The 27,510-nt window shown below is 38.1% G+C and overlaps 1 protein-coding gene across 2 annotated transcripts; it reads left to right on the top strand.

Moving 5' to 3' along the window:
• The first annotated feature begins 79 nt into the window (after window positions 1–79).
• On the top strand, window positions 80–27,288 carry LOC130913723 (vesicle-associated membrane protein 5-like). 2 transcript variants are annotated; one of them, XM_057832535.1, is made up of 3 exons: window positions 80–592; window positions 17,131–17,274; window positions 23,803–27,288. In XM_057832535.1, the coding sequence occupies exons 1-3, from the start codon at window positions 590–592 to the stop codon at window positions 23,944–23,946; spliced, it is 291 nt and encodes a 96-aa protein (XP_057688518.1). In that variant the 5' UTR covers window positions 80–589; the 3' UTR covers window positions 23,947–27,288. The 2 variants fall into 2 exon arrangements, with proteins under 2 accessions (XP_057688518.1, XP_057688519.1); XM_057832536.1 differs by having other exon boundaries at window positions 90–592; window positions 17,134–17,274; window positions 23,803–27,277.
• The last annotated feature ends 222 nt before the right edge of the window (window positions 27,289–27,510 follow it).

The following is a 27,510-nucleotide window of genomic DNA, read 5'->3' as shown; positions in this document are numbered from 1 at the left end:
GAAGAGGGTAGATAAGAGTGGGAAAGGCCACCAAAACCCTTCTGTGACGTGTTCAGTTAGTCAATCGCGATTTTATGGCGTTTGTAGCGTCACTGAGTCACGCCTGCAACACAACACACCCACCCTCTTGGGTTGTCAGGACGGACTACTTACATTTAGATTTTAAATCGGGGTGACAGTCTTCAACAACATCGTGCTTGGAATAAACCGAACTAGTTTGTACGGCCACACCTGAAATTTCAAACACATAATTAGCTGATAATTTACAAGTTTCGTGGCAGTTGGACAGTCACGTTGGGGGAAAAAAATCCTATTTTCTTGCGCTCTTTGAACTCATCTATTAAAGGAACACAGACTTGTCGAAGACGTGCGGGAACCGAACAAACTAAAAGAAGCTAAAAACTAGAAGAGACCAAGACAAAGTTCTCAAACCTCGCGCGACCATTACAAAACGCGAAGGCTTGTGCGTTGTTTCCTGTTGCCAGGGTTCTTATAAAGCTGGTGGCGAGTTGTACATGCAGTCAGTGGATCCGTTGACAGCTGCCTGCCTGTCTCACCAGTATTGATAGCCACAGACGCACAGACCGAAATGGTGAGTACTTGACGCTACCCAACCCTCTTTTTTATCTTACTTTTTTTTTTTTTTTTCCAGTCCCAAAGGTCACCTGAATGACTTTCACTCTGTCGGCATGCTTAGGTGTTTAAATGCTGATTTGAAAGAGATTTCCAAAGTCACTGTAACTCTCAGTTTTGTATAGACCTTTTCAAACTTTTTCCAACAATTAACACCTTAAAATAAGTTGACAACAACTACAGGTATCATGGCAAACACAGGTCAACTCTTTTACTGTATTTCTTAGTGCTAGTCTATATTGATTAGTGTTGTAAGCCACCGTAACAATAATGCTGCCCTAAATATGGCAAAAGAAAAAATAGTACTGAAATGGTTCAATGAAAGGGTTTGAAAAGAAACTGCATTGGTTAAAGATTAGGTTGAATTGCATTGTACTGAAAAGTCACATACAAACAACTACAAGAAAATAGAAGGGAATATAAAACAGTTTTTTTTTTAAATTACTGCATAAGAAAAGTGAAACGGTTGCTGCTCTGAATTTAAAAAAAAAAAAAAAAAAAAAAAAGTTTAACATTCTGTATTAATAACTCCAAGCGTCATTTTAATTTGTATTTATTTATATATTCATCCTTTAATATTTCAATGTTGTATTTTTTGTAATTAATTCACAGTAGATTGTAGCGGTTAACACATCTGCTTCACAGTTCATTCGAGTGGTTAACACATCTGCTTCACAGTTCTGATGTCAAGGGTTCAATCCCGGGCTCTGACCTTTCTATGTGGATTTTGCATGTTCTCTCTATTAGGCATGTGCTGGTATGATATTCTGACGGTTTGCTAACCTTCAACCAAAATAACAGGGTTTCACGGTATTGTAACTGCTAAAATGTGTTACTTTGAGATATCTGGGTTTAAAAAAGTATTTTCATTCTTCAAAACATATTAGCAAAATGGAACATAAGTATAATGTTCAGTTAAAATATATATTTTTTAAAAATCCAAATAAAATTAAAATAAACGCAGTCCTTTAGGTGAGCCTAAACCCACAGCCATAGCTCAACATTATTACCATCAGACGGTGGCGCCTCCAAAAATTTTTCATAGGGGTGGCCAGATGGGGCCACTTAAAATCTTGGGGTGGCACACCAAAACTAAAAGCCATAATTTTAGGTTTTCTCTATATTATTGCAGTAGAAAGGTCAGGGGGAAACTATCAGAAAGGACACGACTACTGATATACTTTGTTGTATTGTGTAAAATTTGATGTTACTAATGATTTAATGTGCATAGTCCATAACTGTCCAGTCAACATTTTGAGTTCCACAACAATTCTGTTTTATTGTGTTATATATATATTAGGCATAAGGTGTACATTTAACAAAACAAAATAATTACTGGGGAAATGCAGGTGCTGGCAGATACAAATAAAAGAAAGTACAGAGGCAATCATATCTTAACTGGATATTTCCCTACACAATGTTAATGTGACAGTAACTGATGCTACAACAATCTAACGATATACTGGCAAGCGGGGTGGCCAGTGAGATGGCCATCAAATTTATAGGGGGGCGTGGCCACCCCTGCCACCCCCTAGTGGCGCCACTGCCATCAGAACAAAAATAATTCAATTATTTTCCATTAAAAACACGCGTGTATGACTCGAATCATGTTTACATTATACACACTCTCTTTCTCAGCACAGACAGTTACCAGAGAGAAAAAAACACCTGATTTTACCACCGCTAGACACTTTTAAGTTTTGTGTTGGTTCCCTCCTAGTGTGTCCCTGTGATTGCCCATTGATTTCACCTGTCGTGTCTGCTCCTAGTGTATCCTCCAACCTGCATCCTACTGTGTCCCCCACCTGTTCCTCGTTTTCTCGTTACCCCTTGTCTGTGTGTATATAAACGCCAAGTTTCTGTTCACTCCTTGTTATGTCATTGTCCACGTGCACGCCAGCGTCTGTTCTCAGCAGTTTTCTCCGTCCAAGCCCTTGTGTTCCTTGAAGTAAGTTTTTCATACCATGCCTTTTGTTAGTGACCTGCGTTTTGTTTTTTTCTTAGTTTTTTTGGGATGTCCACAATATTGGTTGGCACTTTGTTTTTTTTATTTGCCTTAATTAAATCATTTTCCACTACCGGTCTGCCTACCCTCTCTCTTTTCCTGCAATTGGGTCCACACCACCTGCCTACCCACGTACCAGACACTAAACACTAGAAGTGTGCGAAATTTCCGATTCTTGGATTATTCGCGATTCACAAACATCCAAATTCCGATTATAAACTAAACTAAAACACAGTCGGCGCGGTCTTCGGGACGCAATGAGGAACGGTCAGAGAGTAAACTTAATGCTTGTCATTACCCGGGTAATGACAATGCTCAACTCACGGCTCTGGCTCAACTCGTTCTGCTAGATGAAAAAGCAATAATACCTGACTGCTGTCGACAGATGCTACAAACTACGCCCACATAATGCTACGGTAGATATCACATGTATATAGAACTAGATTCGAAATGACACTCGGCGGCGTTAGCAGCACATGTATAGAAAACTTGATGCAAAATGACAGACTTGCCGGCGTTAGTAAACAGCTGCCATCTTAAAGCAGTAGACTTCCCTGGAAGGCTGTTGTAGTGAACTTTCCAAATGAACCTAAATAACTTTTTATCTAAAATACTCCTAAATCGGCGAAATCTTGACTTGAATCTATCTTTAAATGATGAAACAGTTTTAAAACTTTCATATGTTGAAAGTAGACAGAAGGGAAATTATGGAATAACGGGAGCAATTTTAACAACTTTAACGGTTGATTCACAACATTAAATTAATTGAATGTAGTTTAAAGCCGCTGATACAGAATGGGGACTTGAGTATTTTATTTACTGTTTTGAACAGTTAACTTGACACTGAAATAGTCGTTTGTTTAAGCCTGAGAGTTACAATTTTTGTAACTAATGTACAAAACATTAAGGGCAGCTAATATGGGGGGGGGGGGCATCAATAATCGATTTATAATAGAATTGTAGCCTCTGAATCGTCATCGAATCGTTAGGTGCCCCAAGATTTCCACCTCTACTAAAAACGCTAGAGTTAACTCTTGAAGCTGATGGGAAACATTCATTACAGTGTTTACTAACCTTTAAATTTGTATAAATGCGAAATCATATTGGAGGTGTTGCCTCCTCGGCAGCCACCCTCAGCAAACATGTTTTACATGTCGGTTGGCACTCCTCCTCTATGCCGCGGCCGTCTGTAAATTTTCTGTAGCCGAAGTATTCCCCTACCAGCGATTTCGTTTTCTTCGATGGGGGGAAAAAATTTTCAGGAGTTTCACCTTCTCCAGCATAGAGTAGCACAGCTGACTCGTGGACACAACAACCGGTGGGGGAGGGTTGAGCCTTGCAGCTGCAAGCGAGGGATTTCTCCATGCATTTTTGGGACATAACAAATAGCTAATACCTTAGCAACAGTATGACTGAAAAATTTTTGCGGTTTTGAAACCTTGACGTTTTCATACCACGGTATACCTTGAAACCGGTATTTGGCACATGTCTACTATACCTTTGTGGGCTTTCACTAAGTACTCCGGTTTCCTCCAACATCCACAAAACATGCAGGGAAGGCTGATTGGACACAGCAAATTGTCCATACAAGTGTGTGCGTGAATGGTTGTTTGTCTCATTGTACTCTGCGATTGGCTGTTAACCAATTCAGGGTGTCCCATAACTGTTGCCCATAGTTAGCAAGGATGGAAGATGAATGAATGAACTAAGTGAACCTTACACATCCCACAAGTGGTACTCATGCCACGCTTTGAGAATTACTGTTCTAGAATGTAAAAAATAAATTTAAAAAAAACACTAAGGGTTGTGTCATGTAGTTATATTGAGCATTAGCTTTCATTCAGTCGTGGGAAGTAATGAAGTAAAAATACTTTCTTACAGTACTAAATGGGGCTACCGCGATTAATTGACAACAAATGGAATATCAAATGAACAACTATTTTGATAACTGATTATTTTTTTTGCAGATTTTGTTTACCTGAAACTTGTCCAAATCATCTTTGAACCTCATAACAGTAAATTTTCTTTGATTTCTGTAGTCATTGAAAGCAGATTGAGTATTTTAGTTTGTCATGAATAAAATAAGATATTTGTAAACATCTGCTTTTACTTTGGAAAACAATGATACAGTTTCAGTTATGTAATATGCATAATCTTAACTTTACTCTGTGGATAGTTTTTGGACCAAATTCGCAGAGTTTAGATTCCGGAGTAATCTAACAGGAAATAACAAGCGATTTATATGCAAGTCGATTAGTCAGGTAAAATCAAAACTAATTGGTGATTTATTAGTCAACTCTTAATATAATAATTTCTGGCAACTGTAGTACTAAAGTAGATCTTTCAGCTGTCTGTACATTAGCTTAGAATCTTTTTTATAGACACCACACTACGTTTGAAATATGCTATCTTTAGGCCACTTTTTTGTCCTTCTTTTTAAAATATAATCGGTTTTGTTAAATCTACGATTTTGATTGTTTGAGTTTGAATCATAAAGATCCTGTGGCCAAGGTCATGAGAGTATGTTATATCTGTAATGTTATGTACAGTGCTGACCAAAAGTATTGGCACCCCTGCAATTCTGTCCTATAATGCTCAATTTCTCCCAGAAAATGATTGCAATTACAAATTCTTTGGTAGGAATAGCTTCATTTATTTTGCTTGCAATGAAAAAACACTAAACAGACTGAAACAAAATATTATCATTTTACACAAAACTCCAAAAATGGGCCAGACAAAAGTATTGGCACCCTCAGCCTAATACCTGACACACAACCTTTATAGAAAATAACTGCGAACAACCGCTTCCGGTTTCTTACAATGCTCTGCTGTAATTGTAGACTATTCTTCTTTGGCCAACTGCTCCAGGTCTCTGAGATTTGAAGGGTGCCTTCTCCAAACTGCCATTTTCAGATTGCTTCACAGGTGTTCTATGGGATTCAGGTCTGGACTCATTGCTGGCCACTTTAGAAATCTCCTGTGCTTTCTCTCAAACCATTTTCTAGTGCTTTTTTAAGTGTGTTTTGGGTCATTGTCCTGCTGAAAGACCCATGACCTCTGAGGGAGACCCAGCTTTCTCACTCTGGGCCTTACATTATGCTGCAAAATTTGTTGATAGTCTTCAGACTTCATAATGCCATGCACACCGTCAAGCAGGCCAGTGCCAGAGGCAGCAAAGCAACCGAAAAACATCAGGGATCGCCGCCATGTTTGACTGCGGGGACTGTGGTCTTTTTCTTTGAAGACCTCCTTTTTTCCCCTGTAAACTCTATGTTGATGCCTTTTCCCAAAAACCTCTACTTTTGTCTCATCTGACAAGAGAACATTCTTCCAAAACGTTTTTGGCCTTCTCAGGTAAGTTTTGGAAAACTCCAGCCTGGCTTTTTTATGTCTCTGGGTAAGAAGTGGGGCCTTTCTGGGTATCTTACTCTCGAGTCCCTTTTCATTCAGACGGGAACGAATAGTACGGATTGACACTGTTGTACCCTCGGACTGCAGGACCGCTTGAACTTATTTGGATGTTAGTTGAGGTTCTTTATCCACCACAGTGCCACGGGCTTTGCATTTATTGATGACACTGCGCAGAGTAGACACAGGAACATTCAGGTCTTTGGAGATGGCCTTGTAGCATTGAGATTGTCCATGCTTCCTCACAATTTTGCTTCTCAAGTCCTCAGACAGTTCTTTGGTCTTCTTTTTCTCCATGCTCAATGTGGTACACACAAGGACACAGGTTGAGTCAACTTTAATCCATTTTAACTGGCTGCAAGTGTGATTTAGTCATTCCCACCACCTGTTATGTGCCACAGGTAAGTAACAGGTGCTGTTAATTACACAAATTAGAGAGGCAGCACATGATTTTTCAAAGTGTGCCAATACTTTTGTCCGGCCCATTTTTGGAGTTTTGTGTAAAATGATTATGGTTAAAAAAAAATTTCGATTCTCTTTTCTGTTTTTTCATTGCAAGCAAAATAAATGAAGATATTTCTGCTAAAGCATTTGTAATTGCAATCATTTTTTGGGAGAAATTGAGCATTATCTGACAGAATTGCTGGGTTGCTAATACTTTTGGCCAGCACTGTAACAAAACTTGTAGTTGTTTCTCAAAATAGTGTAACTACAGATTGATAGTTTTGGTTTGGCTTCAAACCATCAACTTAACTAAAATTCGGGGTGATTTGACAAGTAAATTCATACATTCATTTATATGGTTGAAAACACTCAGGTGACTTGAAGTTCCGATCTGAGAGTCCCCAATGTGGCCAAATTTCAAAATTGTCCTATATGCATGTGTGGTAGATCATTGGAAGGCTTAAAATCTGTTTTTTCTGGTGGGAAAACAAATTTGAACACGAGGGCATTTTTTGACACCTTAAAAGTAAGTCAAATCAGGTGTGTGAAAAATAGACATTTTTTTAAACCTTTTGAAGTTTTCTTAAAATTTCTCATCCCAGTACCTAATAAATAACGAACACATCAAGATGATCCCCCTTTGTCTACTCAAATCTTTGATAATCAATATGCATGCACTAACACGTGTGTGGGTGTACAATAATAAAGGAAATTGGTATGTGAGTAAATGTAGATGTAATGTAGCCCTGTGTTTTATTTTGTAAATAAACATGGCTAAACAGGGAATTAGCTGGATAGCTAATGATAACTTTACTGCATACAGTTTTTGATTTGGCTTGATTTTAATCTGCAAAGAAAAAACATTTCCAGGGGAATTTTAGGGGTTAAATTCCAATACCATAATATTTTCATTTTTGCAGTGGGCATTTAAAATATTTTTTAAGGAATGTGAATGCAAAATACTCAGAATAAAAGATTCCATATGCATAAACGGGAACATATAAGTGTGAGTACATAACACTATTTATTGTATTAAGCCTTGAAGCCTAGGACCTGGGCTTTTAGATTTAAGCATCTAATGTATCTAATACATCTATATCATCCCATAATAAGCAATCCAAATGGCAACAAGGGTCGAAAAGATAATGGACAGCATGCTAGTCAGCTGGTGTGCTGTGTCCATAATTCTAGCGTTCAACTGCAATGTATGTCTTTTTGTGGCTTTCCGGTAACTCAAGGTGAGAGCATAATTAAAGACACCGTGACTTTAACGAGATATTATCGCGTACTTACCTTGTTCCATCCAAAAACGTCTTGTAGCATGTATCACCGATTGTCAAGACACAGCTATTAATGACCACAGCCGGACTTTGTGGGGATTTTATGGGTGAAACACAGTAATATAACAAGGGTCATGATGCAGAAGACAACAAGGAGTGGTCGAGATTTTCTTTTTCAAAAATTTACCCTTTGGAACATTTTTCTTTTTTTTTATTTTTCTTTGTTTGGATTGATTATTTATCATCTAAAATGTCGTGGGAAATGCGACAGTAACAAAAAAAAGAATACAATTAAATGATAGTTATGAGGTAGATATCCGTGACCTATTTATAGACACTTTTTTTTTCTTTGTGACGTAATTTGTAAAAGTTTAAAATATGCAAGTGAATAATTTTTTAAAGTCTTTTTTTTTTTTTTTTTTCCAACTAAATATTAGACATCAATGAATGATACTAAGCTGGAAATGATAAAAATTTCGATTAATAAATATATTCTTTTTATGGCAGGGTTGAAACAAAAGCGGTTGCGCAGTGTCTGTAAACTGGGGTCTCCAGGGTAAAATGGACACACTAAAAATAGTCCGGGGGCATAATGCGTCATGAAACTGCTATGGCAGCATATAAAAATATTGTTCTATCAAACACAACAGTTCTTTTGGCTTAAAATACAGTTTAATTTAAAGAGGGGTTGCAAGAGCAGAAAGTGCTTTTTTAGCCCTGTCGGTGTTTTCCGCCGAATACAAATATATGAGCATGAAATTTTGCCAACACATTGGCAATTTTCATCTTTGGTGGTCTATTGTGGCATCTTGTGTCAAATAAAATACATTGTACTACAATTCTGTCATGTCAGGTGAGGAAGGAAGTAATTTCACCTGTTTTGACCAAAGCAGAAGTTAGTGGCGCAAATAATATTTGATGTTGTTGTCAGCTATTTATGGCAAATATGATCTGAAAAAAAAAGTGAGGTTCGTATAATTGAATAAGAAACATTTTTTTGTCAAGCTATGGGCACGTGTTTTTTTGCTAGCATAAAAGTTGAGCCAACACTAGCTAGCGCTTAACAACATGTTATTTCTGTCTGATGTTAATAAAAGAGGGCAAGAATTTTGTGTGTAGTGACCTTGTAGCAGGTTATCAAAATGGTATTATTGTATGTCATTAACAGTAAAAGGTCTTTCATGTTATTTTTTAACGTGTGTTTAAGTACAGGAATTGAAGCAAGCTATCTGTAGTTTACTTAAAGTCAGTAAGGGAGAGCCTTCACTCAACACTTTTTACTATTAAGGTAATAGCAGTGATGATATAAATTGTGCAAAGATTGTAACTTTCCATTTTGACCCAGGCATGTAATAACATGATGAGGGTGTGGTTTCCCTGGATACACAGCTCAATGTCAGGTAATGTTGGGCAGAGGGACGAAGGGACGGAGGAAAGGAAGGAAGCAAGGAAGGGAACTGGAATGGGCAGTTCATTCCTATGTTAAGAAGTTGCCAGCTGCAATTAAAACAGGCTATTGTTCTTTTATTATGACCATTTGGCAGTAATCACATCATCCAGAAAAATGGCACAATTTAGGCGTCAATTTACTTCATCCTGACTTTTATAAGCGTCGGGTTTCCATGTTGTCAATTCCGTTTTTTCCCCCCCTTTTTGTAGCAGGAAATGACATTGAATTATGAAGTGTTTTGCTGCTCTAGTTTCCTGTGACTGTCAACTTCTAAGATGTTGACTTCCCCTCTTTCGCACAATGCAAATGTCAAAAGGGTCATCATGCTAATTGCACTCTCGGTGCAACGATCTTAGGTTTTTGGAAGTCACAGTTGTTGTTGACACCGTGCGGGGGAGTTGCGGTGTGAGAAAACCGGTTTGACTTCATTTTGACGTCTTGCTACACACAGTGACACTTTCATTTTAAAGGTGTAGCTTTTGATTAAAGGTCCTAAGAAATGGTGGCCATGTCAGAAAATGAACATGATTGCACCAATGTAAAAGTGACATTTTTTTTTTTTTAATTAATCATTATTATATTATAATTTGTCAAACTCGAATTAATTGGGTACATATTTAAAGCAACACTATGTAACTTTTCAGTTTTGGCGGAATTTATCTATCTGGCTCTACCTACCCAGCGGCTGTGTGAAGGATGAATCGTAATAAGGCAAAGAATCCAGTTTTTTCTAAACAATAGAATATGACGGATAGCAACCGTGTGGCTTAGTGTGGCTACCCCCCCCCCCTCCTGAGGAGTTCGCTTGAGTGGGGGGGCAGGCTTCGTCACACCAGCGAGTGAAAGCCGGGCCAATGTTTTCTCGAATATCCTGGTAGCCCTTTTTTTTTCCTCCTCGGACAAAACTTTTTGTCTCTTTAGTTGCTCTGCCATCTTTGCAGAATTTGCGCTTTCATCGACCTCCGTCTGTGTAATGAATCGGGAAAGGGGGAAGAGACGTATGCTGTAAAGCAGTCGGCACATTTGTAGTTTTTTTGTGTGGCAGGGTTCCTGCCACCCTCCTCAAAGTTAAGTAGTGCCGGTAAAAGCGATACAGACCCCCTCAAGATATAAAAGAGGTGTCATTCAACTAGTCAGTCAATATATCATCACAAATGTTATGAAAATATTTTATTAAGGTGAAAAAGTTACCTAGTGCTGCTTTAAGTGATATAAGCACATGTAAAAACAAAAAATATCAGTAATGTATTTTTAATAAGAAAAAATACTAGAATAAAAACAACTGTCCTGGTAAATTTCAAACTGCATAATTTAACCCTTTAACCCTGAGCCTTTGTGTGTGTGTGTTTTTTTTATTATTTTTAAGTGCAAACAAACTCTGAGGTAAACTTTTTTTTTTTTTTTTTTAACAACTTCGGGTTCAAAGTCCGATCAGCAACTACATTTGATCACTCCAAATGTATGTGGAAATACGAATGAAATTGACAGATCACAAAGATATAATACAATAACTGAAAATATAATGCGCAGAGAAGAACTACAAAGCGCTTCCCTTGAAAGCTCAATACGGGAGGCGTAATTTTGTTTCTGAATATGGGACGATCCAGTTTTTTCAAACGATGGTTGTGTGTGACTCAAAGTGCAACAACAGAATAAAAAGCTTTTGGATCTCATGCTCATAGACTGCAAAAGTCTGCATTCTGGTTGTAACATCAACTTCTGTTTGGAGATTTTTTAGTAGGCAGGGTGAAAGCAGCTGAGAAAAGACTAGTTAGGATCTTTTATTATTAAGCATTTTCTGTCATGTTTTTAAATGGACTTGTGTAAAAAAAAAATACAACTATCATTTTTAAAGTCACTTGCTGTTGTATATCATAGAAGAGAATGAGAATGCTTTATTTTGGACATGAGTAAATAAAAATAATAAACAAATAAAACAAAACAAAAAAAAATAGACAAACCAATTATAATGCTTGAGATAACAGCAACAATATTTAAGACAATAATAATAATAAATATTAGAATTTATTCATTTTGTCCAAAAAGGAGTAGGATGAAGCATTTGCTTATTAAAACCTACCCCCCTTTTCTATTCCTCAATAATATCAGTCCACCTTATTTAATTAGGCCTCATATCAACAAAGAAATAATGCAACCACATACATAAGATGCAAGACAAAATAAAAATGAAATGAAATAAAAAGTACCAGCCAATAACAAATATGTGAAAACCCCCTATATTAAAACCCTTCCTCTTCCCTATACCCTGTGAAAACCATGTGTTTATACCACTTCCTAAACTGGGTCATGCTTGGACATTGCTTGAGCCCCTCATCTAACTTATTCCACAGCCTTACTCCACGAACAGAAACACAAAAGCTTTTTAATGTAGTCCGTACTCTGATGCTGTAAGTGAAGCTCCCCTCTCAAACTGTAATGACCTTCTCTGTTAGTAAACAACTTCTGTATATTGCCAGGAAGTAACAGAAGCCTTAAATTAAGATAAAGATGTAGCATTCAACGAAATTTAGCAGCTTTATAAGGGCCAAAAATTTGTATCAGTGCTTCAGCAGTGGCGCCTCCAGAAATTTTTCATAGGGGTGGCCAGATGGGGCCACTTAAAATCTTGGGGTCGCCAAAACTAAAAGCCATAATTTCAGGTTTACATCATATTATTGCAGTAAAAAGATCAGGGGAAAACTATCAGAAAGACTTAAGGACACAGCTACTGATATATTTTGATGTATTGTGTAATATTTGATGTTATTAATGATTTAATATGCATAGTCCATAACTGTCCAGACAACATTTTGAGTTCCACAACAATTCTGTTTTATTGTGTTATGTATATATTAGGCATAAGGTGTATATTTAACTAGGGCTGTCAAACGATTAAAATTTTTAATCGAGTTAATCACAGCTTAAAAATTAATTGTAATTAATCGCAATTCAAACCATCTCTAAAATATGGCATATTTTTCTGTAAATTATTGTTGGAATGGAAAGACAAGACGGATATATGCATTCAACATACTGTACATAAGTACTGTATTTGTTTATTATAACAATAAATCCACAAGATGGCATTAACATTAACATTCTTTCTGTGAAAGGGATCCACAGATAGAAAGACTTGTAATTCTTAAAGGATAAATGTGAGTTTGTATATTGTGACTAAATATTGGCATCTTGTGTATTTGTTGAGCTTTCAGTAAATGATACTGTAGCGACTTAACTGTTCTGCCCAAATGCATGATGGGAAGTGGTACAACCATGACTGTGTGTGGTGGCTGCAAATGCTGCTATATCTTCTCTGCGTTGGGTACACTACAGGGTGTTAAGAAAAAAGATCAACTCCTGTCATTGTTCCCCATGTCGCTTCACACAATATTTATAGTTGCTGTGGGAGAGATGACAAAGCTTTTGCCAATTAAATGCACGGCCCCAATGAATGCTTGTATCTACTGCACTCACTTGACACTGCCTCTTATCTCTGGATAGTAAAAAGTAAAACGGCGCCATTGTAGGCTGTTTGCGGCAATGCGTGAATGAGACGTACCGCGAATGCGTTAATTGCGATAAATATTTTCATATGATTAATTTTAAAAAATTAATTACCTCCTGTTAACGCGATAAATTTGACAGCCCTACATTTGACTAAACAAAATAAATGCATTCATTTGGGATGAAATGCATAACTGATGCTACAACAATCTAATGATATACTGGGAAGCGGGGTGGCCAGTGGGGTGGCCAACCAATTTATAGGGGTGGCCGTGGCCACCCCTGGCCACCCCCTGGTGGCGCCACTGTGCTTCAGCCCTTTTAATTTTCATCTTCGTCTAAGTCTTTTGGACGATAATACTTCTTAGTCATATTTTAGTCATCTCAAAATGTGTTTGTCTTCGTCAAGTTTTTGTTGACTTAAACTGTAGACTAATTTCGTCTAGGGTTGACGTTTGCAAAAAATGTTTTCATCTGTAAAAACTTTTTTAAAAATTACTCTAAAAAAATAAAATAAAGGTTTCCAACTTTTTTGAATGAACATTGACAGATGAGCACATATTGTAGCGTCTGTCTACAAGGACAACGCCAACTTGGTGATAATACATACTCAGCAGGAAAACAGTGATCCCCGCCACTTCGCGGTTCAAACTTTACGCCCTCAGTCCATTGCGGATTTTTCAATTAAAAAAATGCGCTGTCCCGAGCCGGTCACGAAGTCTCACTTTCCCTTCCTCCCTCCTTCCCTCTCCCTGCTTTTTGTTGTTCAGGCAATGCACTGGAGTTGCTTATGAAAGTTAACGATGATTGATGGACGTCTTCTGTTTGATCTGGCCACAGATCCCTGGAAGCCTCAGCATCAAAACGCCGCATGCGTCAATAATCATTTAACTTGTTAAGCAGTTGCTGTGGCAACTCCTTGTGTGTAAGAGAGGAGATGGAGCGGAATGGCGTACCGCAAGCAACACGTCACTTCCGCTCAATAATATTCATGACGTTAGCTACTGTTGCTAAGGGAGAACACGCCACCGTTTGTCCCCAATGGGAAATGAATGGAAATCGTGTACGAAGGAGATGTTTACAGAGCTAAACCTACAAATTCTCTCCGAAAATGATGACCCTGGTGCCAAATTCACTGGCAAAGATGTGAAGAACATAAAAATGTTCAGTTAAAGAGATGGCTTGAGTGTCGAGGGCTGAAAAAGACAAAAAAAAAACAAAAAACGAGCCGACCTTAGCATAACCTAGCTTTTTTTATCGACACCTTTTTCCTACGTGACTGACAATGACATTCTCCTGTTTCAACAAGCTATCCTTTACCACTAGTACTGTCTTTCTTATGTATTATATCCATTGGTTGTCCTACATCTCTGACCGTTCTTGGGGGTAATTTATATTGTTACATTTTGTGTAGCAATCGCAAATTCAGTATTCTTTCTCCTCCAAACACGAGAACCTGTGTTTCTACCAAAAAGTACTATTTTGGTTTCATCTGACCATAACACATTCTCCCAGTCCTCTTCTGGATCATCCAAATGGTCTCTAGCCAACCGCAGACCGGCCTGGACATGTACTGGCTTCAGCTGGGGGACACATCTGGCAGTGCAGGATTTGAGTCCCTGGCGGCGCATTGTGTTACTGATAGTAGCCTTTGTTACCGTGGTCCCAGCTCTCTGTAGGTCATTTACTAGGTCCCCCCGTATGGTTCTGGGATTTTTGCTCACCGTTCTTGTTATCATTTTCACGCCACGGGGTGAGATCTTGCATGGAGCCCCAGATCAAGGGAGATCATCATTGGTCTTGTATGTCCTCCTTTTTTCTAATAATTGCTCCCACAGTTGATTTCTTTACACCAAGCGTTTTACCTAGGGTTGTGAATGGTTGTGTGTCTCCTTGTGCCCTGCGATTGGCTGGCAACCAATTCAGGGTGTCCCCTGCCTACTGCCCGAAGTTAGCTGGGATAGGCTCCAGCACCTCCGCGACCCTCGTGAGGAATAAGCGGCATGGAAAATGAATGAATGAATGTTCCGATCATGTTTTTTTTTGCTCCCGATCCGATTGTTTTAGTTTGAGTATCTGCCGATCCCGATATTTCCCGATCCGATTTCTTTTTTTTTTTTTGCTCCCGACTCAATTCCAATCATTCCCGATAATTTTTCCCGATCATATACATTTTGGCAATGCATTAAGAAAAAGATGAATAAAACTCAGACGAATATATACATTCAACATACAGTATATAAGTACTGTATTTGTTTATTATGACAATAAATCCTCAAAATGGCATTTACATTATTAACATTCTTTCTGTGAGAGGGATCCACGGATAGAAAGACTTGTAATTCTTAAAGGATAAATGTGACTTTGTATATTGTGACTAAATATTGCCATCTAGTGTATTTATTGAGCTTTCAGTAAATGATACTGTAGCCATTTAACTGTTCTGCCCAAATGCATGATGGGAAGTGCAACCATGACTGTCCGTAGTGGCACCAATTGATATACCTTTTCTGCGTTGGGATCAACTACTACCTTACTTCCCCACATTGCTTCCTACGATATTTCTAATTGATAAGAGAGGGATTATAAGGCTTTAGCCAATTATAAAAAGGCTCCAAAGACTGCCAAAATTCACTCTACTCATATTACGCTGCGTTTTAGCTCTATATATAGGTAAAACAGCGCCATTATAGATTGAACGCGACAATGCGTGAGTAGGTCGTGCAGCGCATGCGTTAATTGCGTTAAATATTTTAAAGTGATTAATTTTTAAAAATTAATTACCGCTGTTAACACGATAAATTTGATAGCCCTACTCTAAGCCAAAACTAAAGACTCTGGATGAGTGTAAGACATTTTGTCTGCAATGTTAAATACAATTAGAAAACGATTTAATTTTTAAAAAATTATATATTTAAAAAAGGAATGTCTGATATATTTTTGCCGATTCCGACACTTTGAAAATGACGTGATCGGACCCGATCGATCGACGACATCTTTAGGTTTACCTATTGCAGATTCAGTCTTCCCAGCCTGGTGCAGGTCTACAATTTTGTCTCTGGTGTCCTTCGACAGCTCTTTGGTCTTGGCCATTGTGGAGTTTGGAGTGTGACTGACTGTGGTTGTGGACAGGTGTCTTTTATACCGATAATGAGTTAAAACAGGTGCCATTAATACAGGTAACGAGTGGAGCCTCGTTAGAAGAAGTTAGACCTCTTTGACAGCCAGAAATCTTGCCTTTTTGTAGGTGACCAAATACTTATTTTCCACACTAATTTGGAAATCTTTAAAAATCAAACAATGTGATTTTGTGTTTCTTTTTTTTTTTTTTTCCACATTCTGTCTATCATGTTTAAGGTTTACCCATGTTGACAATTACAGGCCTCTCTAATCTTTTCAAGTAGAAGAACTTGCACAATTGGTGTTTGACTAAATACTTATTTGCCCCACTGTAATTCAGTGGGACAGCAACATGTTTAAAACTTAAAAAACATTAAAACCATTTGTTAAAATATACATATTAATAAGTTTTTTTTGTTTTTGTTAAACAGTACTTTGGGGGAAAAGTGGAAAAAACTTGTCTTATATGTATCTTTCCAATGCTAAATCTGAATAAATACAATGAACACACACAAAAACTATTTTTTTTGGGGGGGGGGGGGCAACTTCGCAGATTTTCACTTATCGCTGCGTGTTCTCGTCCCCATTAACCGCGAAAAACGAGTGATCACTGTTATTTTCAACTACTTATACCGATCTGGACACCAGGAACTGTAACTTTAAAAAAGTGTCCAAGAGTTTAAGCGGTCAATCACCTTTAGCATTAGTCTAATGTGAACGTGAATGCTATGCTAATGCTACGAGTTACATTTAGTGTGTGATGATCGCTCAGCGCAGACCTTTAAAGGCTAAAGCAACATTGCATATTCTCTTTGGCCAAGAAAATCGTGTGTGCAAGTCTTCATGGAGACAGGAGATGACACACTGATGAGTCGGGAAGGGGGCGGGTGCAACATGTTACGAGAGACATAAACAGACACAGCTACGATGCGGGCGAACTACACATCAAATGTCACTCATTGTGAACATTTTCATCTCGTTCTCGTCTTGTCAGACGAAAACTGGCATTCGTCTTGTTACATTTTAGTCTCCCCAAAAACATTTTTAGCTCGTTATCGTCTCGGCATCTTCATGAAAAAAGTGTTCGTTGACGACATATTTTCATTGTCGTCATTGTTGACGAAAACAACACTGATTTGAGTGAGAGCTTCATGCCGCTTTTTTTCAATTCTAAAGTTGTTGACTTCAACAAAAAGTTTACTACCTTTACAGTTAGGATAGTAACTTATTTAGTGAGCAGACTAACCTATTGTGTTTTTTTGTCCCGATTCTGTGTGTTGTGACAGCAGAATGGGAAAAGCCGATTGCAGCAGGCCCAGGAGGATGCGGAGGAGGTGAAGGACATCATGCTGGAGAATCTTAACAAGGCGGAAGAGCGATCTGGTAAACTGGGTGACCTGGAAGACAGAGCTGATGAGCTGCTGAGAAAGGTTGGCATGGAGCATTGGAAGGCTTCCACACTATTTCTCAGTTTTTCCATTTTTCTTTCACGAACTTGTATCGGTTAGTGGCCTAATGAGTAATGAGCTCCTTCCACAGTCATCCAAAGATTAAAAAAGGGACATGTCAAATTGATTATTTATAAATACACCATAGGTGGAGCTGAATAGGAAAACAAATGTACAATTTACATCCTGATTGTGTTTTATGGTGCTATTTTTGGAGAGGTATTTCCTTTTGTTTCCTAAGATGAATGAAGTAAGCGGGTGTCCCTGGGTATAACCGCGCGAGTGCAGGACATGCCATGAGGCCAGTGTTTGTCCGGAGGTCATTGCGGGGGTCACGGCGTTCCCACATCGCTCTGATGGACAATGTTATGTCACTATATAGGACAGGGAAGATCAGGTTTTACTTTAAAGATTCTTTTGGATCATATGTACGTATACAAATCTTTGCTCCTGGGGTTCACACTGAAGTTAGTTTTTTTAACTCCCGTCAATAGTGGTTCCAATTACTCTGCTTCATGAGTATTATTGCCTTACAATAATCACATGACCAGAAAGTATTACACCAACTTGAAGCTTAAAAAATGCTTTTGATTAACATGTTTTTAATAAAATGCTAAGTCAATACATTAAATGTGGGGACTGAAAGATTGACAATAAAGTTGACTTTGACCTAGTACTTTATTCAATTCAATTCAATTTTATTTGTATAGCCCTAAATCACAACAAGGTTGTCTCAATGGGCTTTGCAGAGGCAATATGATACACAGTCAGAAACGGCAAATGAAGTAAATAAAGATGAATAAATAAAGTTCAAGTCCTGGGCATCCCCCATCCTTGGACCCTCCATGTCTGCAAGGAAAAACTCCAAAAGCTCTTTGGGAGAAAATGAGAAACCTTGGGGAGTACCACAGTCAGGAGAGATCCACTCCCAGGACGGATAGACAGGATGCACCAGAACTGCTAATGGGAATTAGCAGACGGGGTTACAGTTTGTAAAGATGCAGTAGAGTAAAGGAACAAGAAGAGGTCCATCTAGCCAGATGATACGGGGGTGGCAACGAGGACGTCCATCCAGCCAGGGGTCCGGATAGTCAGGAGGTTGCAGCTGAAAAATAGCCCCTTGGACACCGGGTGACTAGTGATGAAGGGACTAGTCAACTAGATATTAACATTGGAAAATAGAAATAAAGTAAGACAAGTGGTAGGTAGAGTGAGAAAAATGAGAACTCAGTGGCTGTACTTCCCCCAGCATTATAGCTTCTAGTGCAGTTTTGAAAGGTGGAAAAGCGCTATACAAGTATAACACCATTTACTATTTAGACTAAACTGTGAGTCTAGTCCTAGACTTCAACTAGCCTGACCATAAGCGTTGTCGAAAAGGGAACGTTTTTAGTCTAATCTTAAATGTGCAGACTGTCTCTGCTTCTTTAATACTAGCTGGAAGCTGATTCCTTAAAACAGGGGCTTGGTGGCTAAAGGCTCTAGCTCCGACAGTACTTTTAGAAACCCTGGGAACTACCAGTAGACCTGCATTCTGAGAGCAGAGTGTTCTGTTGGGGCGGTATGGAACCAGAGCATCGGTGAGATAGATAGATTTTTATTAGCAGACTCAAGGTCCAACAACACAACACAGTAATCGATTAAAAAAAATAATAATAATAATAATAAAATAAGAATGAAGAAATAGTAAGACAATAACACAGCACTGGGTCTCCTAGCGACCCACATTCAGAAGGCACGTATACCAGTGCCTCCAAAACCGTGACAAGTAGCGTGTACAGCAGTACTAAATGTTGGTCAGGCCCAACACAATCACATTTTTGAACCATTCAGACGACTGATAAAGATAAGATGGCCCCAACCCATTAATGGTCTTAAATGTAAGAAGGAGGATTTTAAATTTAATTCTAAACTCGACTGGAAGCCAGTGAAGGGCCTGGAGCACGGGGGTGATGTGCTCTCTTCTATTAGTTCCTGTTAAAAGTCTTGCTGCTGCGTGTTGGACTAGCTGAAGACCTTTTAGAGAATTTAAGGACAAGCTGCAAGTAGGGAGTTACAGTAATCCAATCTAGATGTATCGAACGCGTGAATTAATTTTTCTGCATCGTTTTTAGATAAGATATTTCTACACATTTCTGCTTTATGGTGGTTCTCAAAAATTTTACACAGCAAGTACAACCACAAATGTTTTGCTTATATTTTAGTTAAAAATAAATGTACTCATGGATTGAGTTGTATTAAACTCAGAATTTGTTCCTAAATATTGGAAAAAAGACAGTTTTAAAATAGTTAATGCAAATCCTTTGTACTTTAGTTTTTAGTTAAGTTTGTTGAAAAAGTTTTTTTTTCTTATACCGAATTGGCTCGAATATAAGACAGTGTTTCTTGCATTGAAATAACACTGAAAAAGTGGGGGTCGTCTTATATTCGCAGTCTAGACATTATACCCATTCACGACGCTAGATGGCGCCGGATATCATTGAAGCGATGTTCTGTCATGACCGATCTCAGTTACTCTCAAGTTTAACCAGTTTGCGTTATTTTATTGCAGTGTTTTTTCTTATTCAGATTTCTTTCAAGACTACAGTTAGACTTCACTTTGATGGTTAATGCAGTTATTGCAATTTTGTTGTTTTATCACAATAGATTGGATTATGTACATTTCAAAAACCAGAAGCCATTCATTTACGAATGTGGTTGCACTTCAGTTTACATATTTAAATGTTCAGATATTAAGATGTGAATGAGGCAAAATAACATGCTTTTTCTCTCAAATATATTGTTCTAATCATTTGTTTCAGTTGTACTGTAATTGTTTTCTGTATAAAAATTAATTTGGTGTTCAAAAAGTCTTTTTTTCAAACTTGAGTATTGAAAAAGAGGGGGTCGTCTTATAATCAGGGCTGTCTTATATTCGGGCCAATACGATAATACTAAATTAATTCATACTCACTTGAATGCTTAAACTTAATTGCTATCATGGCTTGGTCAGACACTGCTTAACCAATTGTCTGTCACTGACGACGCTAAACGTCCAATCCATTTTAAGAAGGAGGGTTGGCAATGAATGAACGAATGTTTATTCGCTGCCGCTTCAAATGGATTGGACGTCTACTAGTAATGAACTTAATTCAATTCAAAGCAGAATGATGATTGGACAGTACACGTTTGAAGGCCTTTCATCATCTTTTTTTTTTTTTTTAACCTGTCCTCTTCAGCTGTTTGACACGGAGAATGGAAGTCTAAGTGCCCGGATAGTCTGAACAGTTTTAATGTTTCACATTGAGAGTTTGACATACTCCCTTTGTGATCATTCAACACACCTCATTTATTATGACAAAACGGCGAACAGGAAGGGGTTATGGGGGAACAGAAGAAAAGAAACAAAACAGAAGAAAGAGAAGTAACACAACAACAAGAAATACATTGAACGCCTAACTACACTAACTACTAATATGTTGGTGCTAACGTCAGCTAAATGTATTTCCGGTTGACACCATGTGGGGGGCCTGTTGACCAGGGAAAGAGGGGGAAGAAGGTCGGGGAGTCTATAAGCTAAGTGATAGAAAGGGGTAGAGTGCATACAAATCATCTCTGTGATATAGAACCCAGTAATCGTGTGAATCCCTAGTGAGTGTAAGCCCATTGGCGACCGACCCTGCGCCGCCCCACCACCAATCCCGGCACCGGGACCCCCCGCAGTTTTTTTTTTTTTTTAATGAGGGCGTGCGTCGCTGGCAATCATCTTGGCCAGGGCAACCAGCGGTTGGAAACTAGATTTTGAAAAATCAACGTCGTAGTTTTGGTCCCAACATTGGAAGGGGCGATATAACAGCATAACCTGCATGTACAGTGGGGCAAATAAGTATTTAGTCAAACACCAATTGTGCAAGTTCTCCTACTTGAAAAGAGGCCTGTAATTGTCAGCATGGGTAAACCTCAACCATGAGAGACAGAATGTGGAAAAAAAAAAACAGAAAATCACATTGTTTGATTTTTTAAAAAGAATTTATTTGCAAATCATGGTGGAAAATAAGTATTTGGTCAATACCAAAAGTTCATCTCAATACTTTGTTATGTACCCATTGTTGGCAATAACGGAGACCAAACCTTTTCTGTAACTCTTCGCTTGGTGTAAAGAAATCAACTGTGGGACCAATTATTAGAAAAAGGAAAACATACACATCCATGCAAGATCTCACCCCGTGGCGTCAAAATGATAACAAGAACGGTGAGTGAAAATCCCACAACCAAACGGGGGAACCTAGTGAATGACCTATGGTTTGCTAGTGGCATTTGGATATCCAGAAGAGGACTGGGAGAATGTGTTCTGGTCAGATGAAACCAAAATAGAACTGATCTGTGTAAAGGAAAGCATGAATAGGGCCATGTATCGAGAGATTTTGAGTGAAAATCTCCTTCCATCAGCAAGGGCATTGAAGATGAGACGTGGCTGGATCTTTCAGCATGACAATGATCCCAAACACACAGCCAGGACAACAAAGGAGTGGCTTCGTAAGAAGCATTTCAAGTTCCTGGAGTGGCCTAGCCAGTCTCTAGATCTCAACCCCATAGAAAATCTGTGGAGGGAGTTGAGAGTCCGTGTTGCCCAACGACAGCCCCAAAACATCACTGCTCTAGAGGAGATCTGCATGAAGGAATGGGCCAAAATACCAGCAACAGTGTGTGAAAAGCTTGTGAAGAGTTACAGAAAATGTTTGGCCTCAGTTATTGCCAACAAAGAGTACATAACAAAGTACTGGGATGAACTTCTGGTATTGACAAATACTTATTTTCCACCATGATTTGTAAATAAATTTTTTAAAAATCAAACAATGTGATACGAAGCCACTCTGTTGTTGCCCTGGCTGTGTGTTTGGGATCATTGTCATGCTGAAAGACCCAGCCACATCTCATCTTCAATGCCCTTTCTGATGGAAGGAGATTTTCACTCAAAATCTCTCAATACATGGCCCCATTAATTATTTCCTTTACACAGATCAGTCGACTTTGTCCCTTTGCAGAAAAACAGCTCCAAAGCATGATGTTTCCAACCCCATGCTTCACAGTGGGTATGGTGTTCTTTGGATGTAATTCAGTATTCTTTCGCCTCCAAACACGAGAACCTGTGTTTCTACCAAAAAGTTTTATTTTTGTTTCATCTGACTATAACAAATTCTCCCAGTCCTCTTCTGGATCATCCAAATGCTTTCTAGCGAACCGCAGATGGGCCTGGACGTGTACTTTCTTCAGCAGGGGGACACGTCTGGCAGTGCAGGATTTGAATCCCTGGCGTCGCATTGTGTTACTGATAGTAGCCGTTGTTACTGTGGTCTCAGTTCTCTGTAGGTCATTCGCTAGGTCCCCCCGTGGGGCTCTGGGATTTTTGCTCACCGTTCTTGTTATCATTTTGACGCCACGGGGTGAGATCTTGCATGGAGCCCCAGATCGAGGGAGATTATCAGTGGTCTTGTATGTCTTCCTTTTTTCTAATAATTGCTCCCACAGTTGATTTCTATACACCAAGCATTTTACCTATTGCAGATTCAGATTCAGTCTTCCCAGCCTGGTGCAGGTCTGCAATTTTGTGTCTGGTGTCCTTCGACAGCTCTTTAATCTTGGCCATAGCGGAGTTTGGAGTGTGACTGATTCATGTTGTGGACAGGTGTCTTTTATTCCTATAATGAGTTAAAACAGGTGCCATTAATACAGGTAACGAGTGAAGCCTCGTTAGACCTCGTTAGAAGAAGTTAGACCTCTTTGACAGCCAGAAATCTTGCTTGTTTGCAGGTGACCAAATACTTATTTTCCACTTTAATTTGGAAATAAATTCTTTAAAAATCAAACAATGTGATTTTCAGGTTTTATTTTTTTTCCACATTCTGTCTCTCATGGTTGAGGTTTACCTATGTTGACAATTACAGGCCTCTCTAATCTTTTCAAGTGCGAGAACTTGCACAATTGGTGGTTGACTAAATACTTATTTGCCCCACTGTATATAACTGAACTCATAATATAATGCAAATAAGTTGGCTTAAAAGTTTTTGGGGACAATTTGAGCACCCTGAAAAGTTGGTAGTGTTATGTCCCGACTTTCCCTATGCAAACCTACGTTCTTGTGAAAAGTACAAATTGCTCAGCATCAACACATTATTTCTCAATACTTTGCCGATATGAGTATTGGTATCCTTGCAACACAAATTGTAACTAAGAGCTGATAAGTCTACATTATGATACTGTCCTGTGATTCACTAGAGCTTTTTCATGGTTCTCAACTATACAATTCAGGACAAATTCCTGGTCTGAGTGGTCATAAAAGTTCAAATTGATTTCCCTTCAACGAACTCGGACTGTTTCTGGTTAGGAGTTTTAATAGGAAGCCATTTTTTGGTCAAAAGCCCAGCTTGTAGTCTTATGCAAGTGTTCTAGCACTAATTGATCATTTGCATGGTGAATAAAATGCATCATAACAGTTAACATTCTGCTGTGCTTTGTTTTTTCCCCCAACAGAGTAAAGCCTTTGAGAAGAAATCCAATCAAGTAAAGGAAACAAAAAGATGGAAGAATAAGAAGATGAAAATTATTTTAATTGCAGTCGCAGTCGTTGTGGCCCTTGTCGTAGTTGGACTCATCATCTTTCTCACTGCATCATAGCAGATTCCAGTGTGGAAAGTCAATTATTGGGACTCGACAACCTGATGTGGACTAACACTTAAAAAAAAAAAAAAAAAAAACAATCCAGGATGATTTTTGCCTGAATGTTGAAGTCTGAATTTAGCAATATTTATGGGACTATCTTTCAGTCTCGACCCTTTGTATGAGATAATGGTACCATTAATAGCTGCTTTTCTTGTTTCCAGAATTTGTTGCATCCAGCCCACATTGGAAAAGAAAGATTTTTTTGTGTTATTATTATTTTGACTTTGCAAACACATTTTGGTCAATTTACACAGTTTGTTATAAACCTGAATCATTCGTCTACATCTATGGGAAAAAAAATAGATTTCTGTTTTCAATGTAACTCACTTTACTGAGAGTTTTGTAATTTATCGAGTGAATCGCTGTATAAAATATTGATACCAACTCCTGCTTTGTTTTTGTGTTTTTTTTTTCGCATTTCCAGTTATGTTAAATTTTGAGGACACATTTGCAGTACCCCCTGCTGGCTGATGACCATTCTACATTTTACATAATTGTCAAAATTCTAGACATGTGAGCCCTACTGCTTTGGGTAACCACATGAAAATAGTTTTTTTTTTTTTTTAAGGTCCATTTTCAACAATTCAAAAGTGTTTTTATGGCATTGCAGTTTGTTGGTTTTAAATTGTGATTGCTTTAGTAAACCGTATTCAAAATGGCAGAGAAAAAAATATTGTGTAGATTTGCAAGTGATGTTTTTCATTAATATTTCTGTCTGAACTGTTTTTTGCTTTTATTTGATCTGTTTTCCTCTTTTTAGATTGGCCTTTCTTCCATGTATCGATATGCTGATGTTGCTGACCAGAATTATATCCACTGCGACCCCAAAACGTCAAGTAACTTTCCCAATTCAGAATGAATCTTTATTAGCTAAGTATGCTAAAAACACACAAAATTTGTTGATCAATCATGCAAGCAGAAGGCTTATGTACTAGTATAATGTTATGAAGACACCATATAAAGAGGATTTTAGGTCACGAGCATGTCACAGGTTTATTGTCTTCAGCATTACTGCAGTTACAAAAAATGTCAAGTTCACGCATTATATTTCAAGTGGAATTCATTTCAAGACAAATTTGTTGATTGGTTAACGTCATCATCGAAGAGATACAGTAGTGTTAAAATTATCCAACACCCACAGTAGATTTTTTTTGCAAGTTTGACATTTATTTTTCATCTTGTTTATAATCATATTCATTAATGACATGTCAAATAGACAACTACAACTGAAAAACCAAAAATATTTTTTGGAATATTCAAATTTACGGCCTCTCTGTTATTATTTCATTGACAAAATTATTCAACACCTTAGGTACAGTATGTATAAATTTGGCACTTTGCACAACATCCTTTGCAACGATAACATCCTTTAGACGTGAAGCATAGCTCGACAGGCACGTGCAGAGTCGGGGGGGTGCTTGAGCACCTGCCCCTTTGCCCCTACATGCCCAAAGTACCCCTTTTGACTGGGCTTTTTGTTGTTGTTGTGCATATGTGTGTTCTGGCCGACTGTGCAGACACGCCACCAAGTACTTTACTTGAACACCGAAAGCAAAAGAAACGAAAAAACCCCCGAAAAAAGCCATATGTTTGCCACTAAGCCGCTGCATAACCCCGCTCCCCTGCACTTTGTTCCTCTTTGACCTGGGTGTGGGGTGAGGAGTCTGAGGACGTCTGGTGGTTGGAAACGGTGTTACCCTTATAAACAGTGTTCGAGCAAATAGTGAAAATTCTTGCACCAGGTTTATTGTGGGGATATGAAAAAACAAATAATACGTATATTTAAGTATATTTTTTTCATGGGACAACCCTGACTGACACTTTGACACAATGAGAAGTAGTCTGTGTGCAGCTTATATAATAGAGTTAATTTATTTTCCCCTCAAAACAAGTCAAAATATAGCAATTAATATCTAAACTACTGGCCACAAAAGTGAGTACACCCCTTAGACACTGCATCCCTAAATGTCCAAATTGAGTATTACTTCACATTTTCCCTCCAAAATGTCCCCGGCCCGGTGGTTGAGGACCCCTTTTCTAGAGGGAAGGGGAAAAGATTAGCTCTCTCATACATCTGAGTGATCATCACCTTGACAATTCAAATCGAAAATGACTATCATTCTATAATTCCGTTCTGTTATCATGTTGTTTTGCCAGTTCCCATTTCACTCTGTTCACCACATCAACTTTTGCAACTTTCTGTTTGACTGCTAACCACATTAATTCTCTATTACATGCTGCATCTACACTGTAAACCACATTAACCTTCTGTAGGTCGTGTAGACTTTCTATAAGCCTAACAAATAGGAAACATCTGTTGTAAAAAAAAAAATAACTCAATAAACATTTTCGCACATTTAGCCACTGACAAAATAGCAGGTCACTAAAATAGCAATGGAGTCATTGATCAGATCGGTAAATTGAGACATTAAAGCCGGGCTTAGAATTTGCCTGAAATTATAAATATCAGATTATAATAATAATAATAATAATAATAAATAGCTGCACATTAGGGAAACCTATACAATTTTCCCCCTCGACATTGATTCAATGCAAACTCTACACACAATATCAACTGAATAAGCGGAGAAATAAAACGTACAACTTGGGAATTGTTATCTTTAAGGCAGGATTTTGGTATACAGGGATCCCTCATTTTTCGTGGTTAATAGGACCAGAACCCGTCGTGATAAGTAAAAAACGCGAAGTAGCCCCCCCCCCAAACAAAATTTAAAAATTTGTATGTGTGTTCAATGTATTTATTGAGATTTAGCATTGAAAAGAGATACTGTACATATAAGACCTGTTTTTCACTCCCCCCCAAACTAATTAAAAAAAAATATATATATATGTATTATAATTATTTTAATATTTATTATTATAACATATCTTAATAAACGGTTTTTAAGCTCTTCAAATGTAATAATAATGTTTTTAACATTTTACTGTCCCACCGAATTATTTTTATAAAAAGAATAAAGTAGAAAAATGCTTATCTTTATTAAATGCTTCATTGAGTGAGTCCACTCAAATCTGCTCAAGCTGCCCACTTACACACAATGAGTTGCCACAGCAACAGTTTAACAAGTTAAATGATGATAGACGCATGTGGCGCTTTTAAGTTTCGGCTTCCAAGCAGTGTTGTTTTTGGCAGCCATTTTAATTTTCGTCTTAGTCTTTTGGATGAATATACTTATTAGTCTTGATCATAGTTTAGTCATTTCAAAATGTGTTCGTCTTCGTCTAGTTTTAGTCAATAAAAACAGACAAATTTCGCCTAGTTTTAGTCTACAGTTCTCAAAATGTTTTCGTCGATAAACTTCAAAAGTTTATAGTCCTTAAATAAACAAATAAAAGCTTTCCAACAATTTCGAATGAACATGACAGACGAGCACATAACTGTGCGGTCTATGAGGATATCTCGGCGCAGACCTTTAAAGGCTAAAGCAACATGGCATATCTAGGGGCACAGGCTTACTCACCTTTGAGTAAGCATGAGTGTGTGGGGGGCAGGGAGGA

Source organism: Corythoichthys intestinalis, chromosome 3 (assembly GCF_030265065.1).
Source record: "Corythoichthys intestinalis isolate RoL2023-P3 chromosome 3, ASM3026506v1, whole genome shotgun sequence".
Classification (NCBI taxonomy): domain Eukaryota; kingdom Metazoa; phylum Chordata; class Actinopteri; order Syngnathiformes; family Syngnathidae; genus Corythoichthys; species Corythoichthys intestinalis.
Note: the sequence above shows the minus strand (reverse complement) of the source record. Positions and strands in the feature narration are given on the sequence as shown.

Coding starts and splice junctions, on each gene's coding strand:
- LOC130913723 (XM_057832535.1), top strand. Junction 17,275..23,802: donor CTGATGAGCTGCTGAGAAAG/GTTGGCATGGAG, acceptor TTCCCCCAACAG/AGTAAAGCCTTTGAGAAGAA.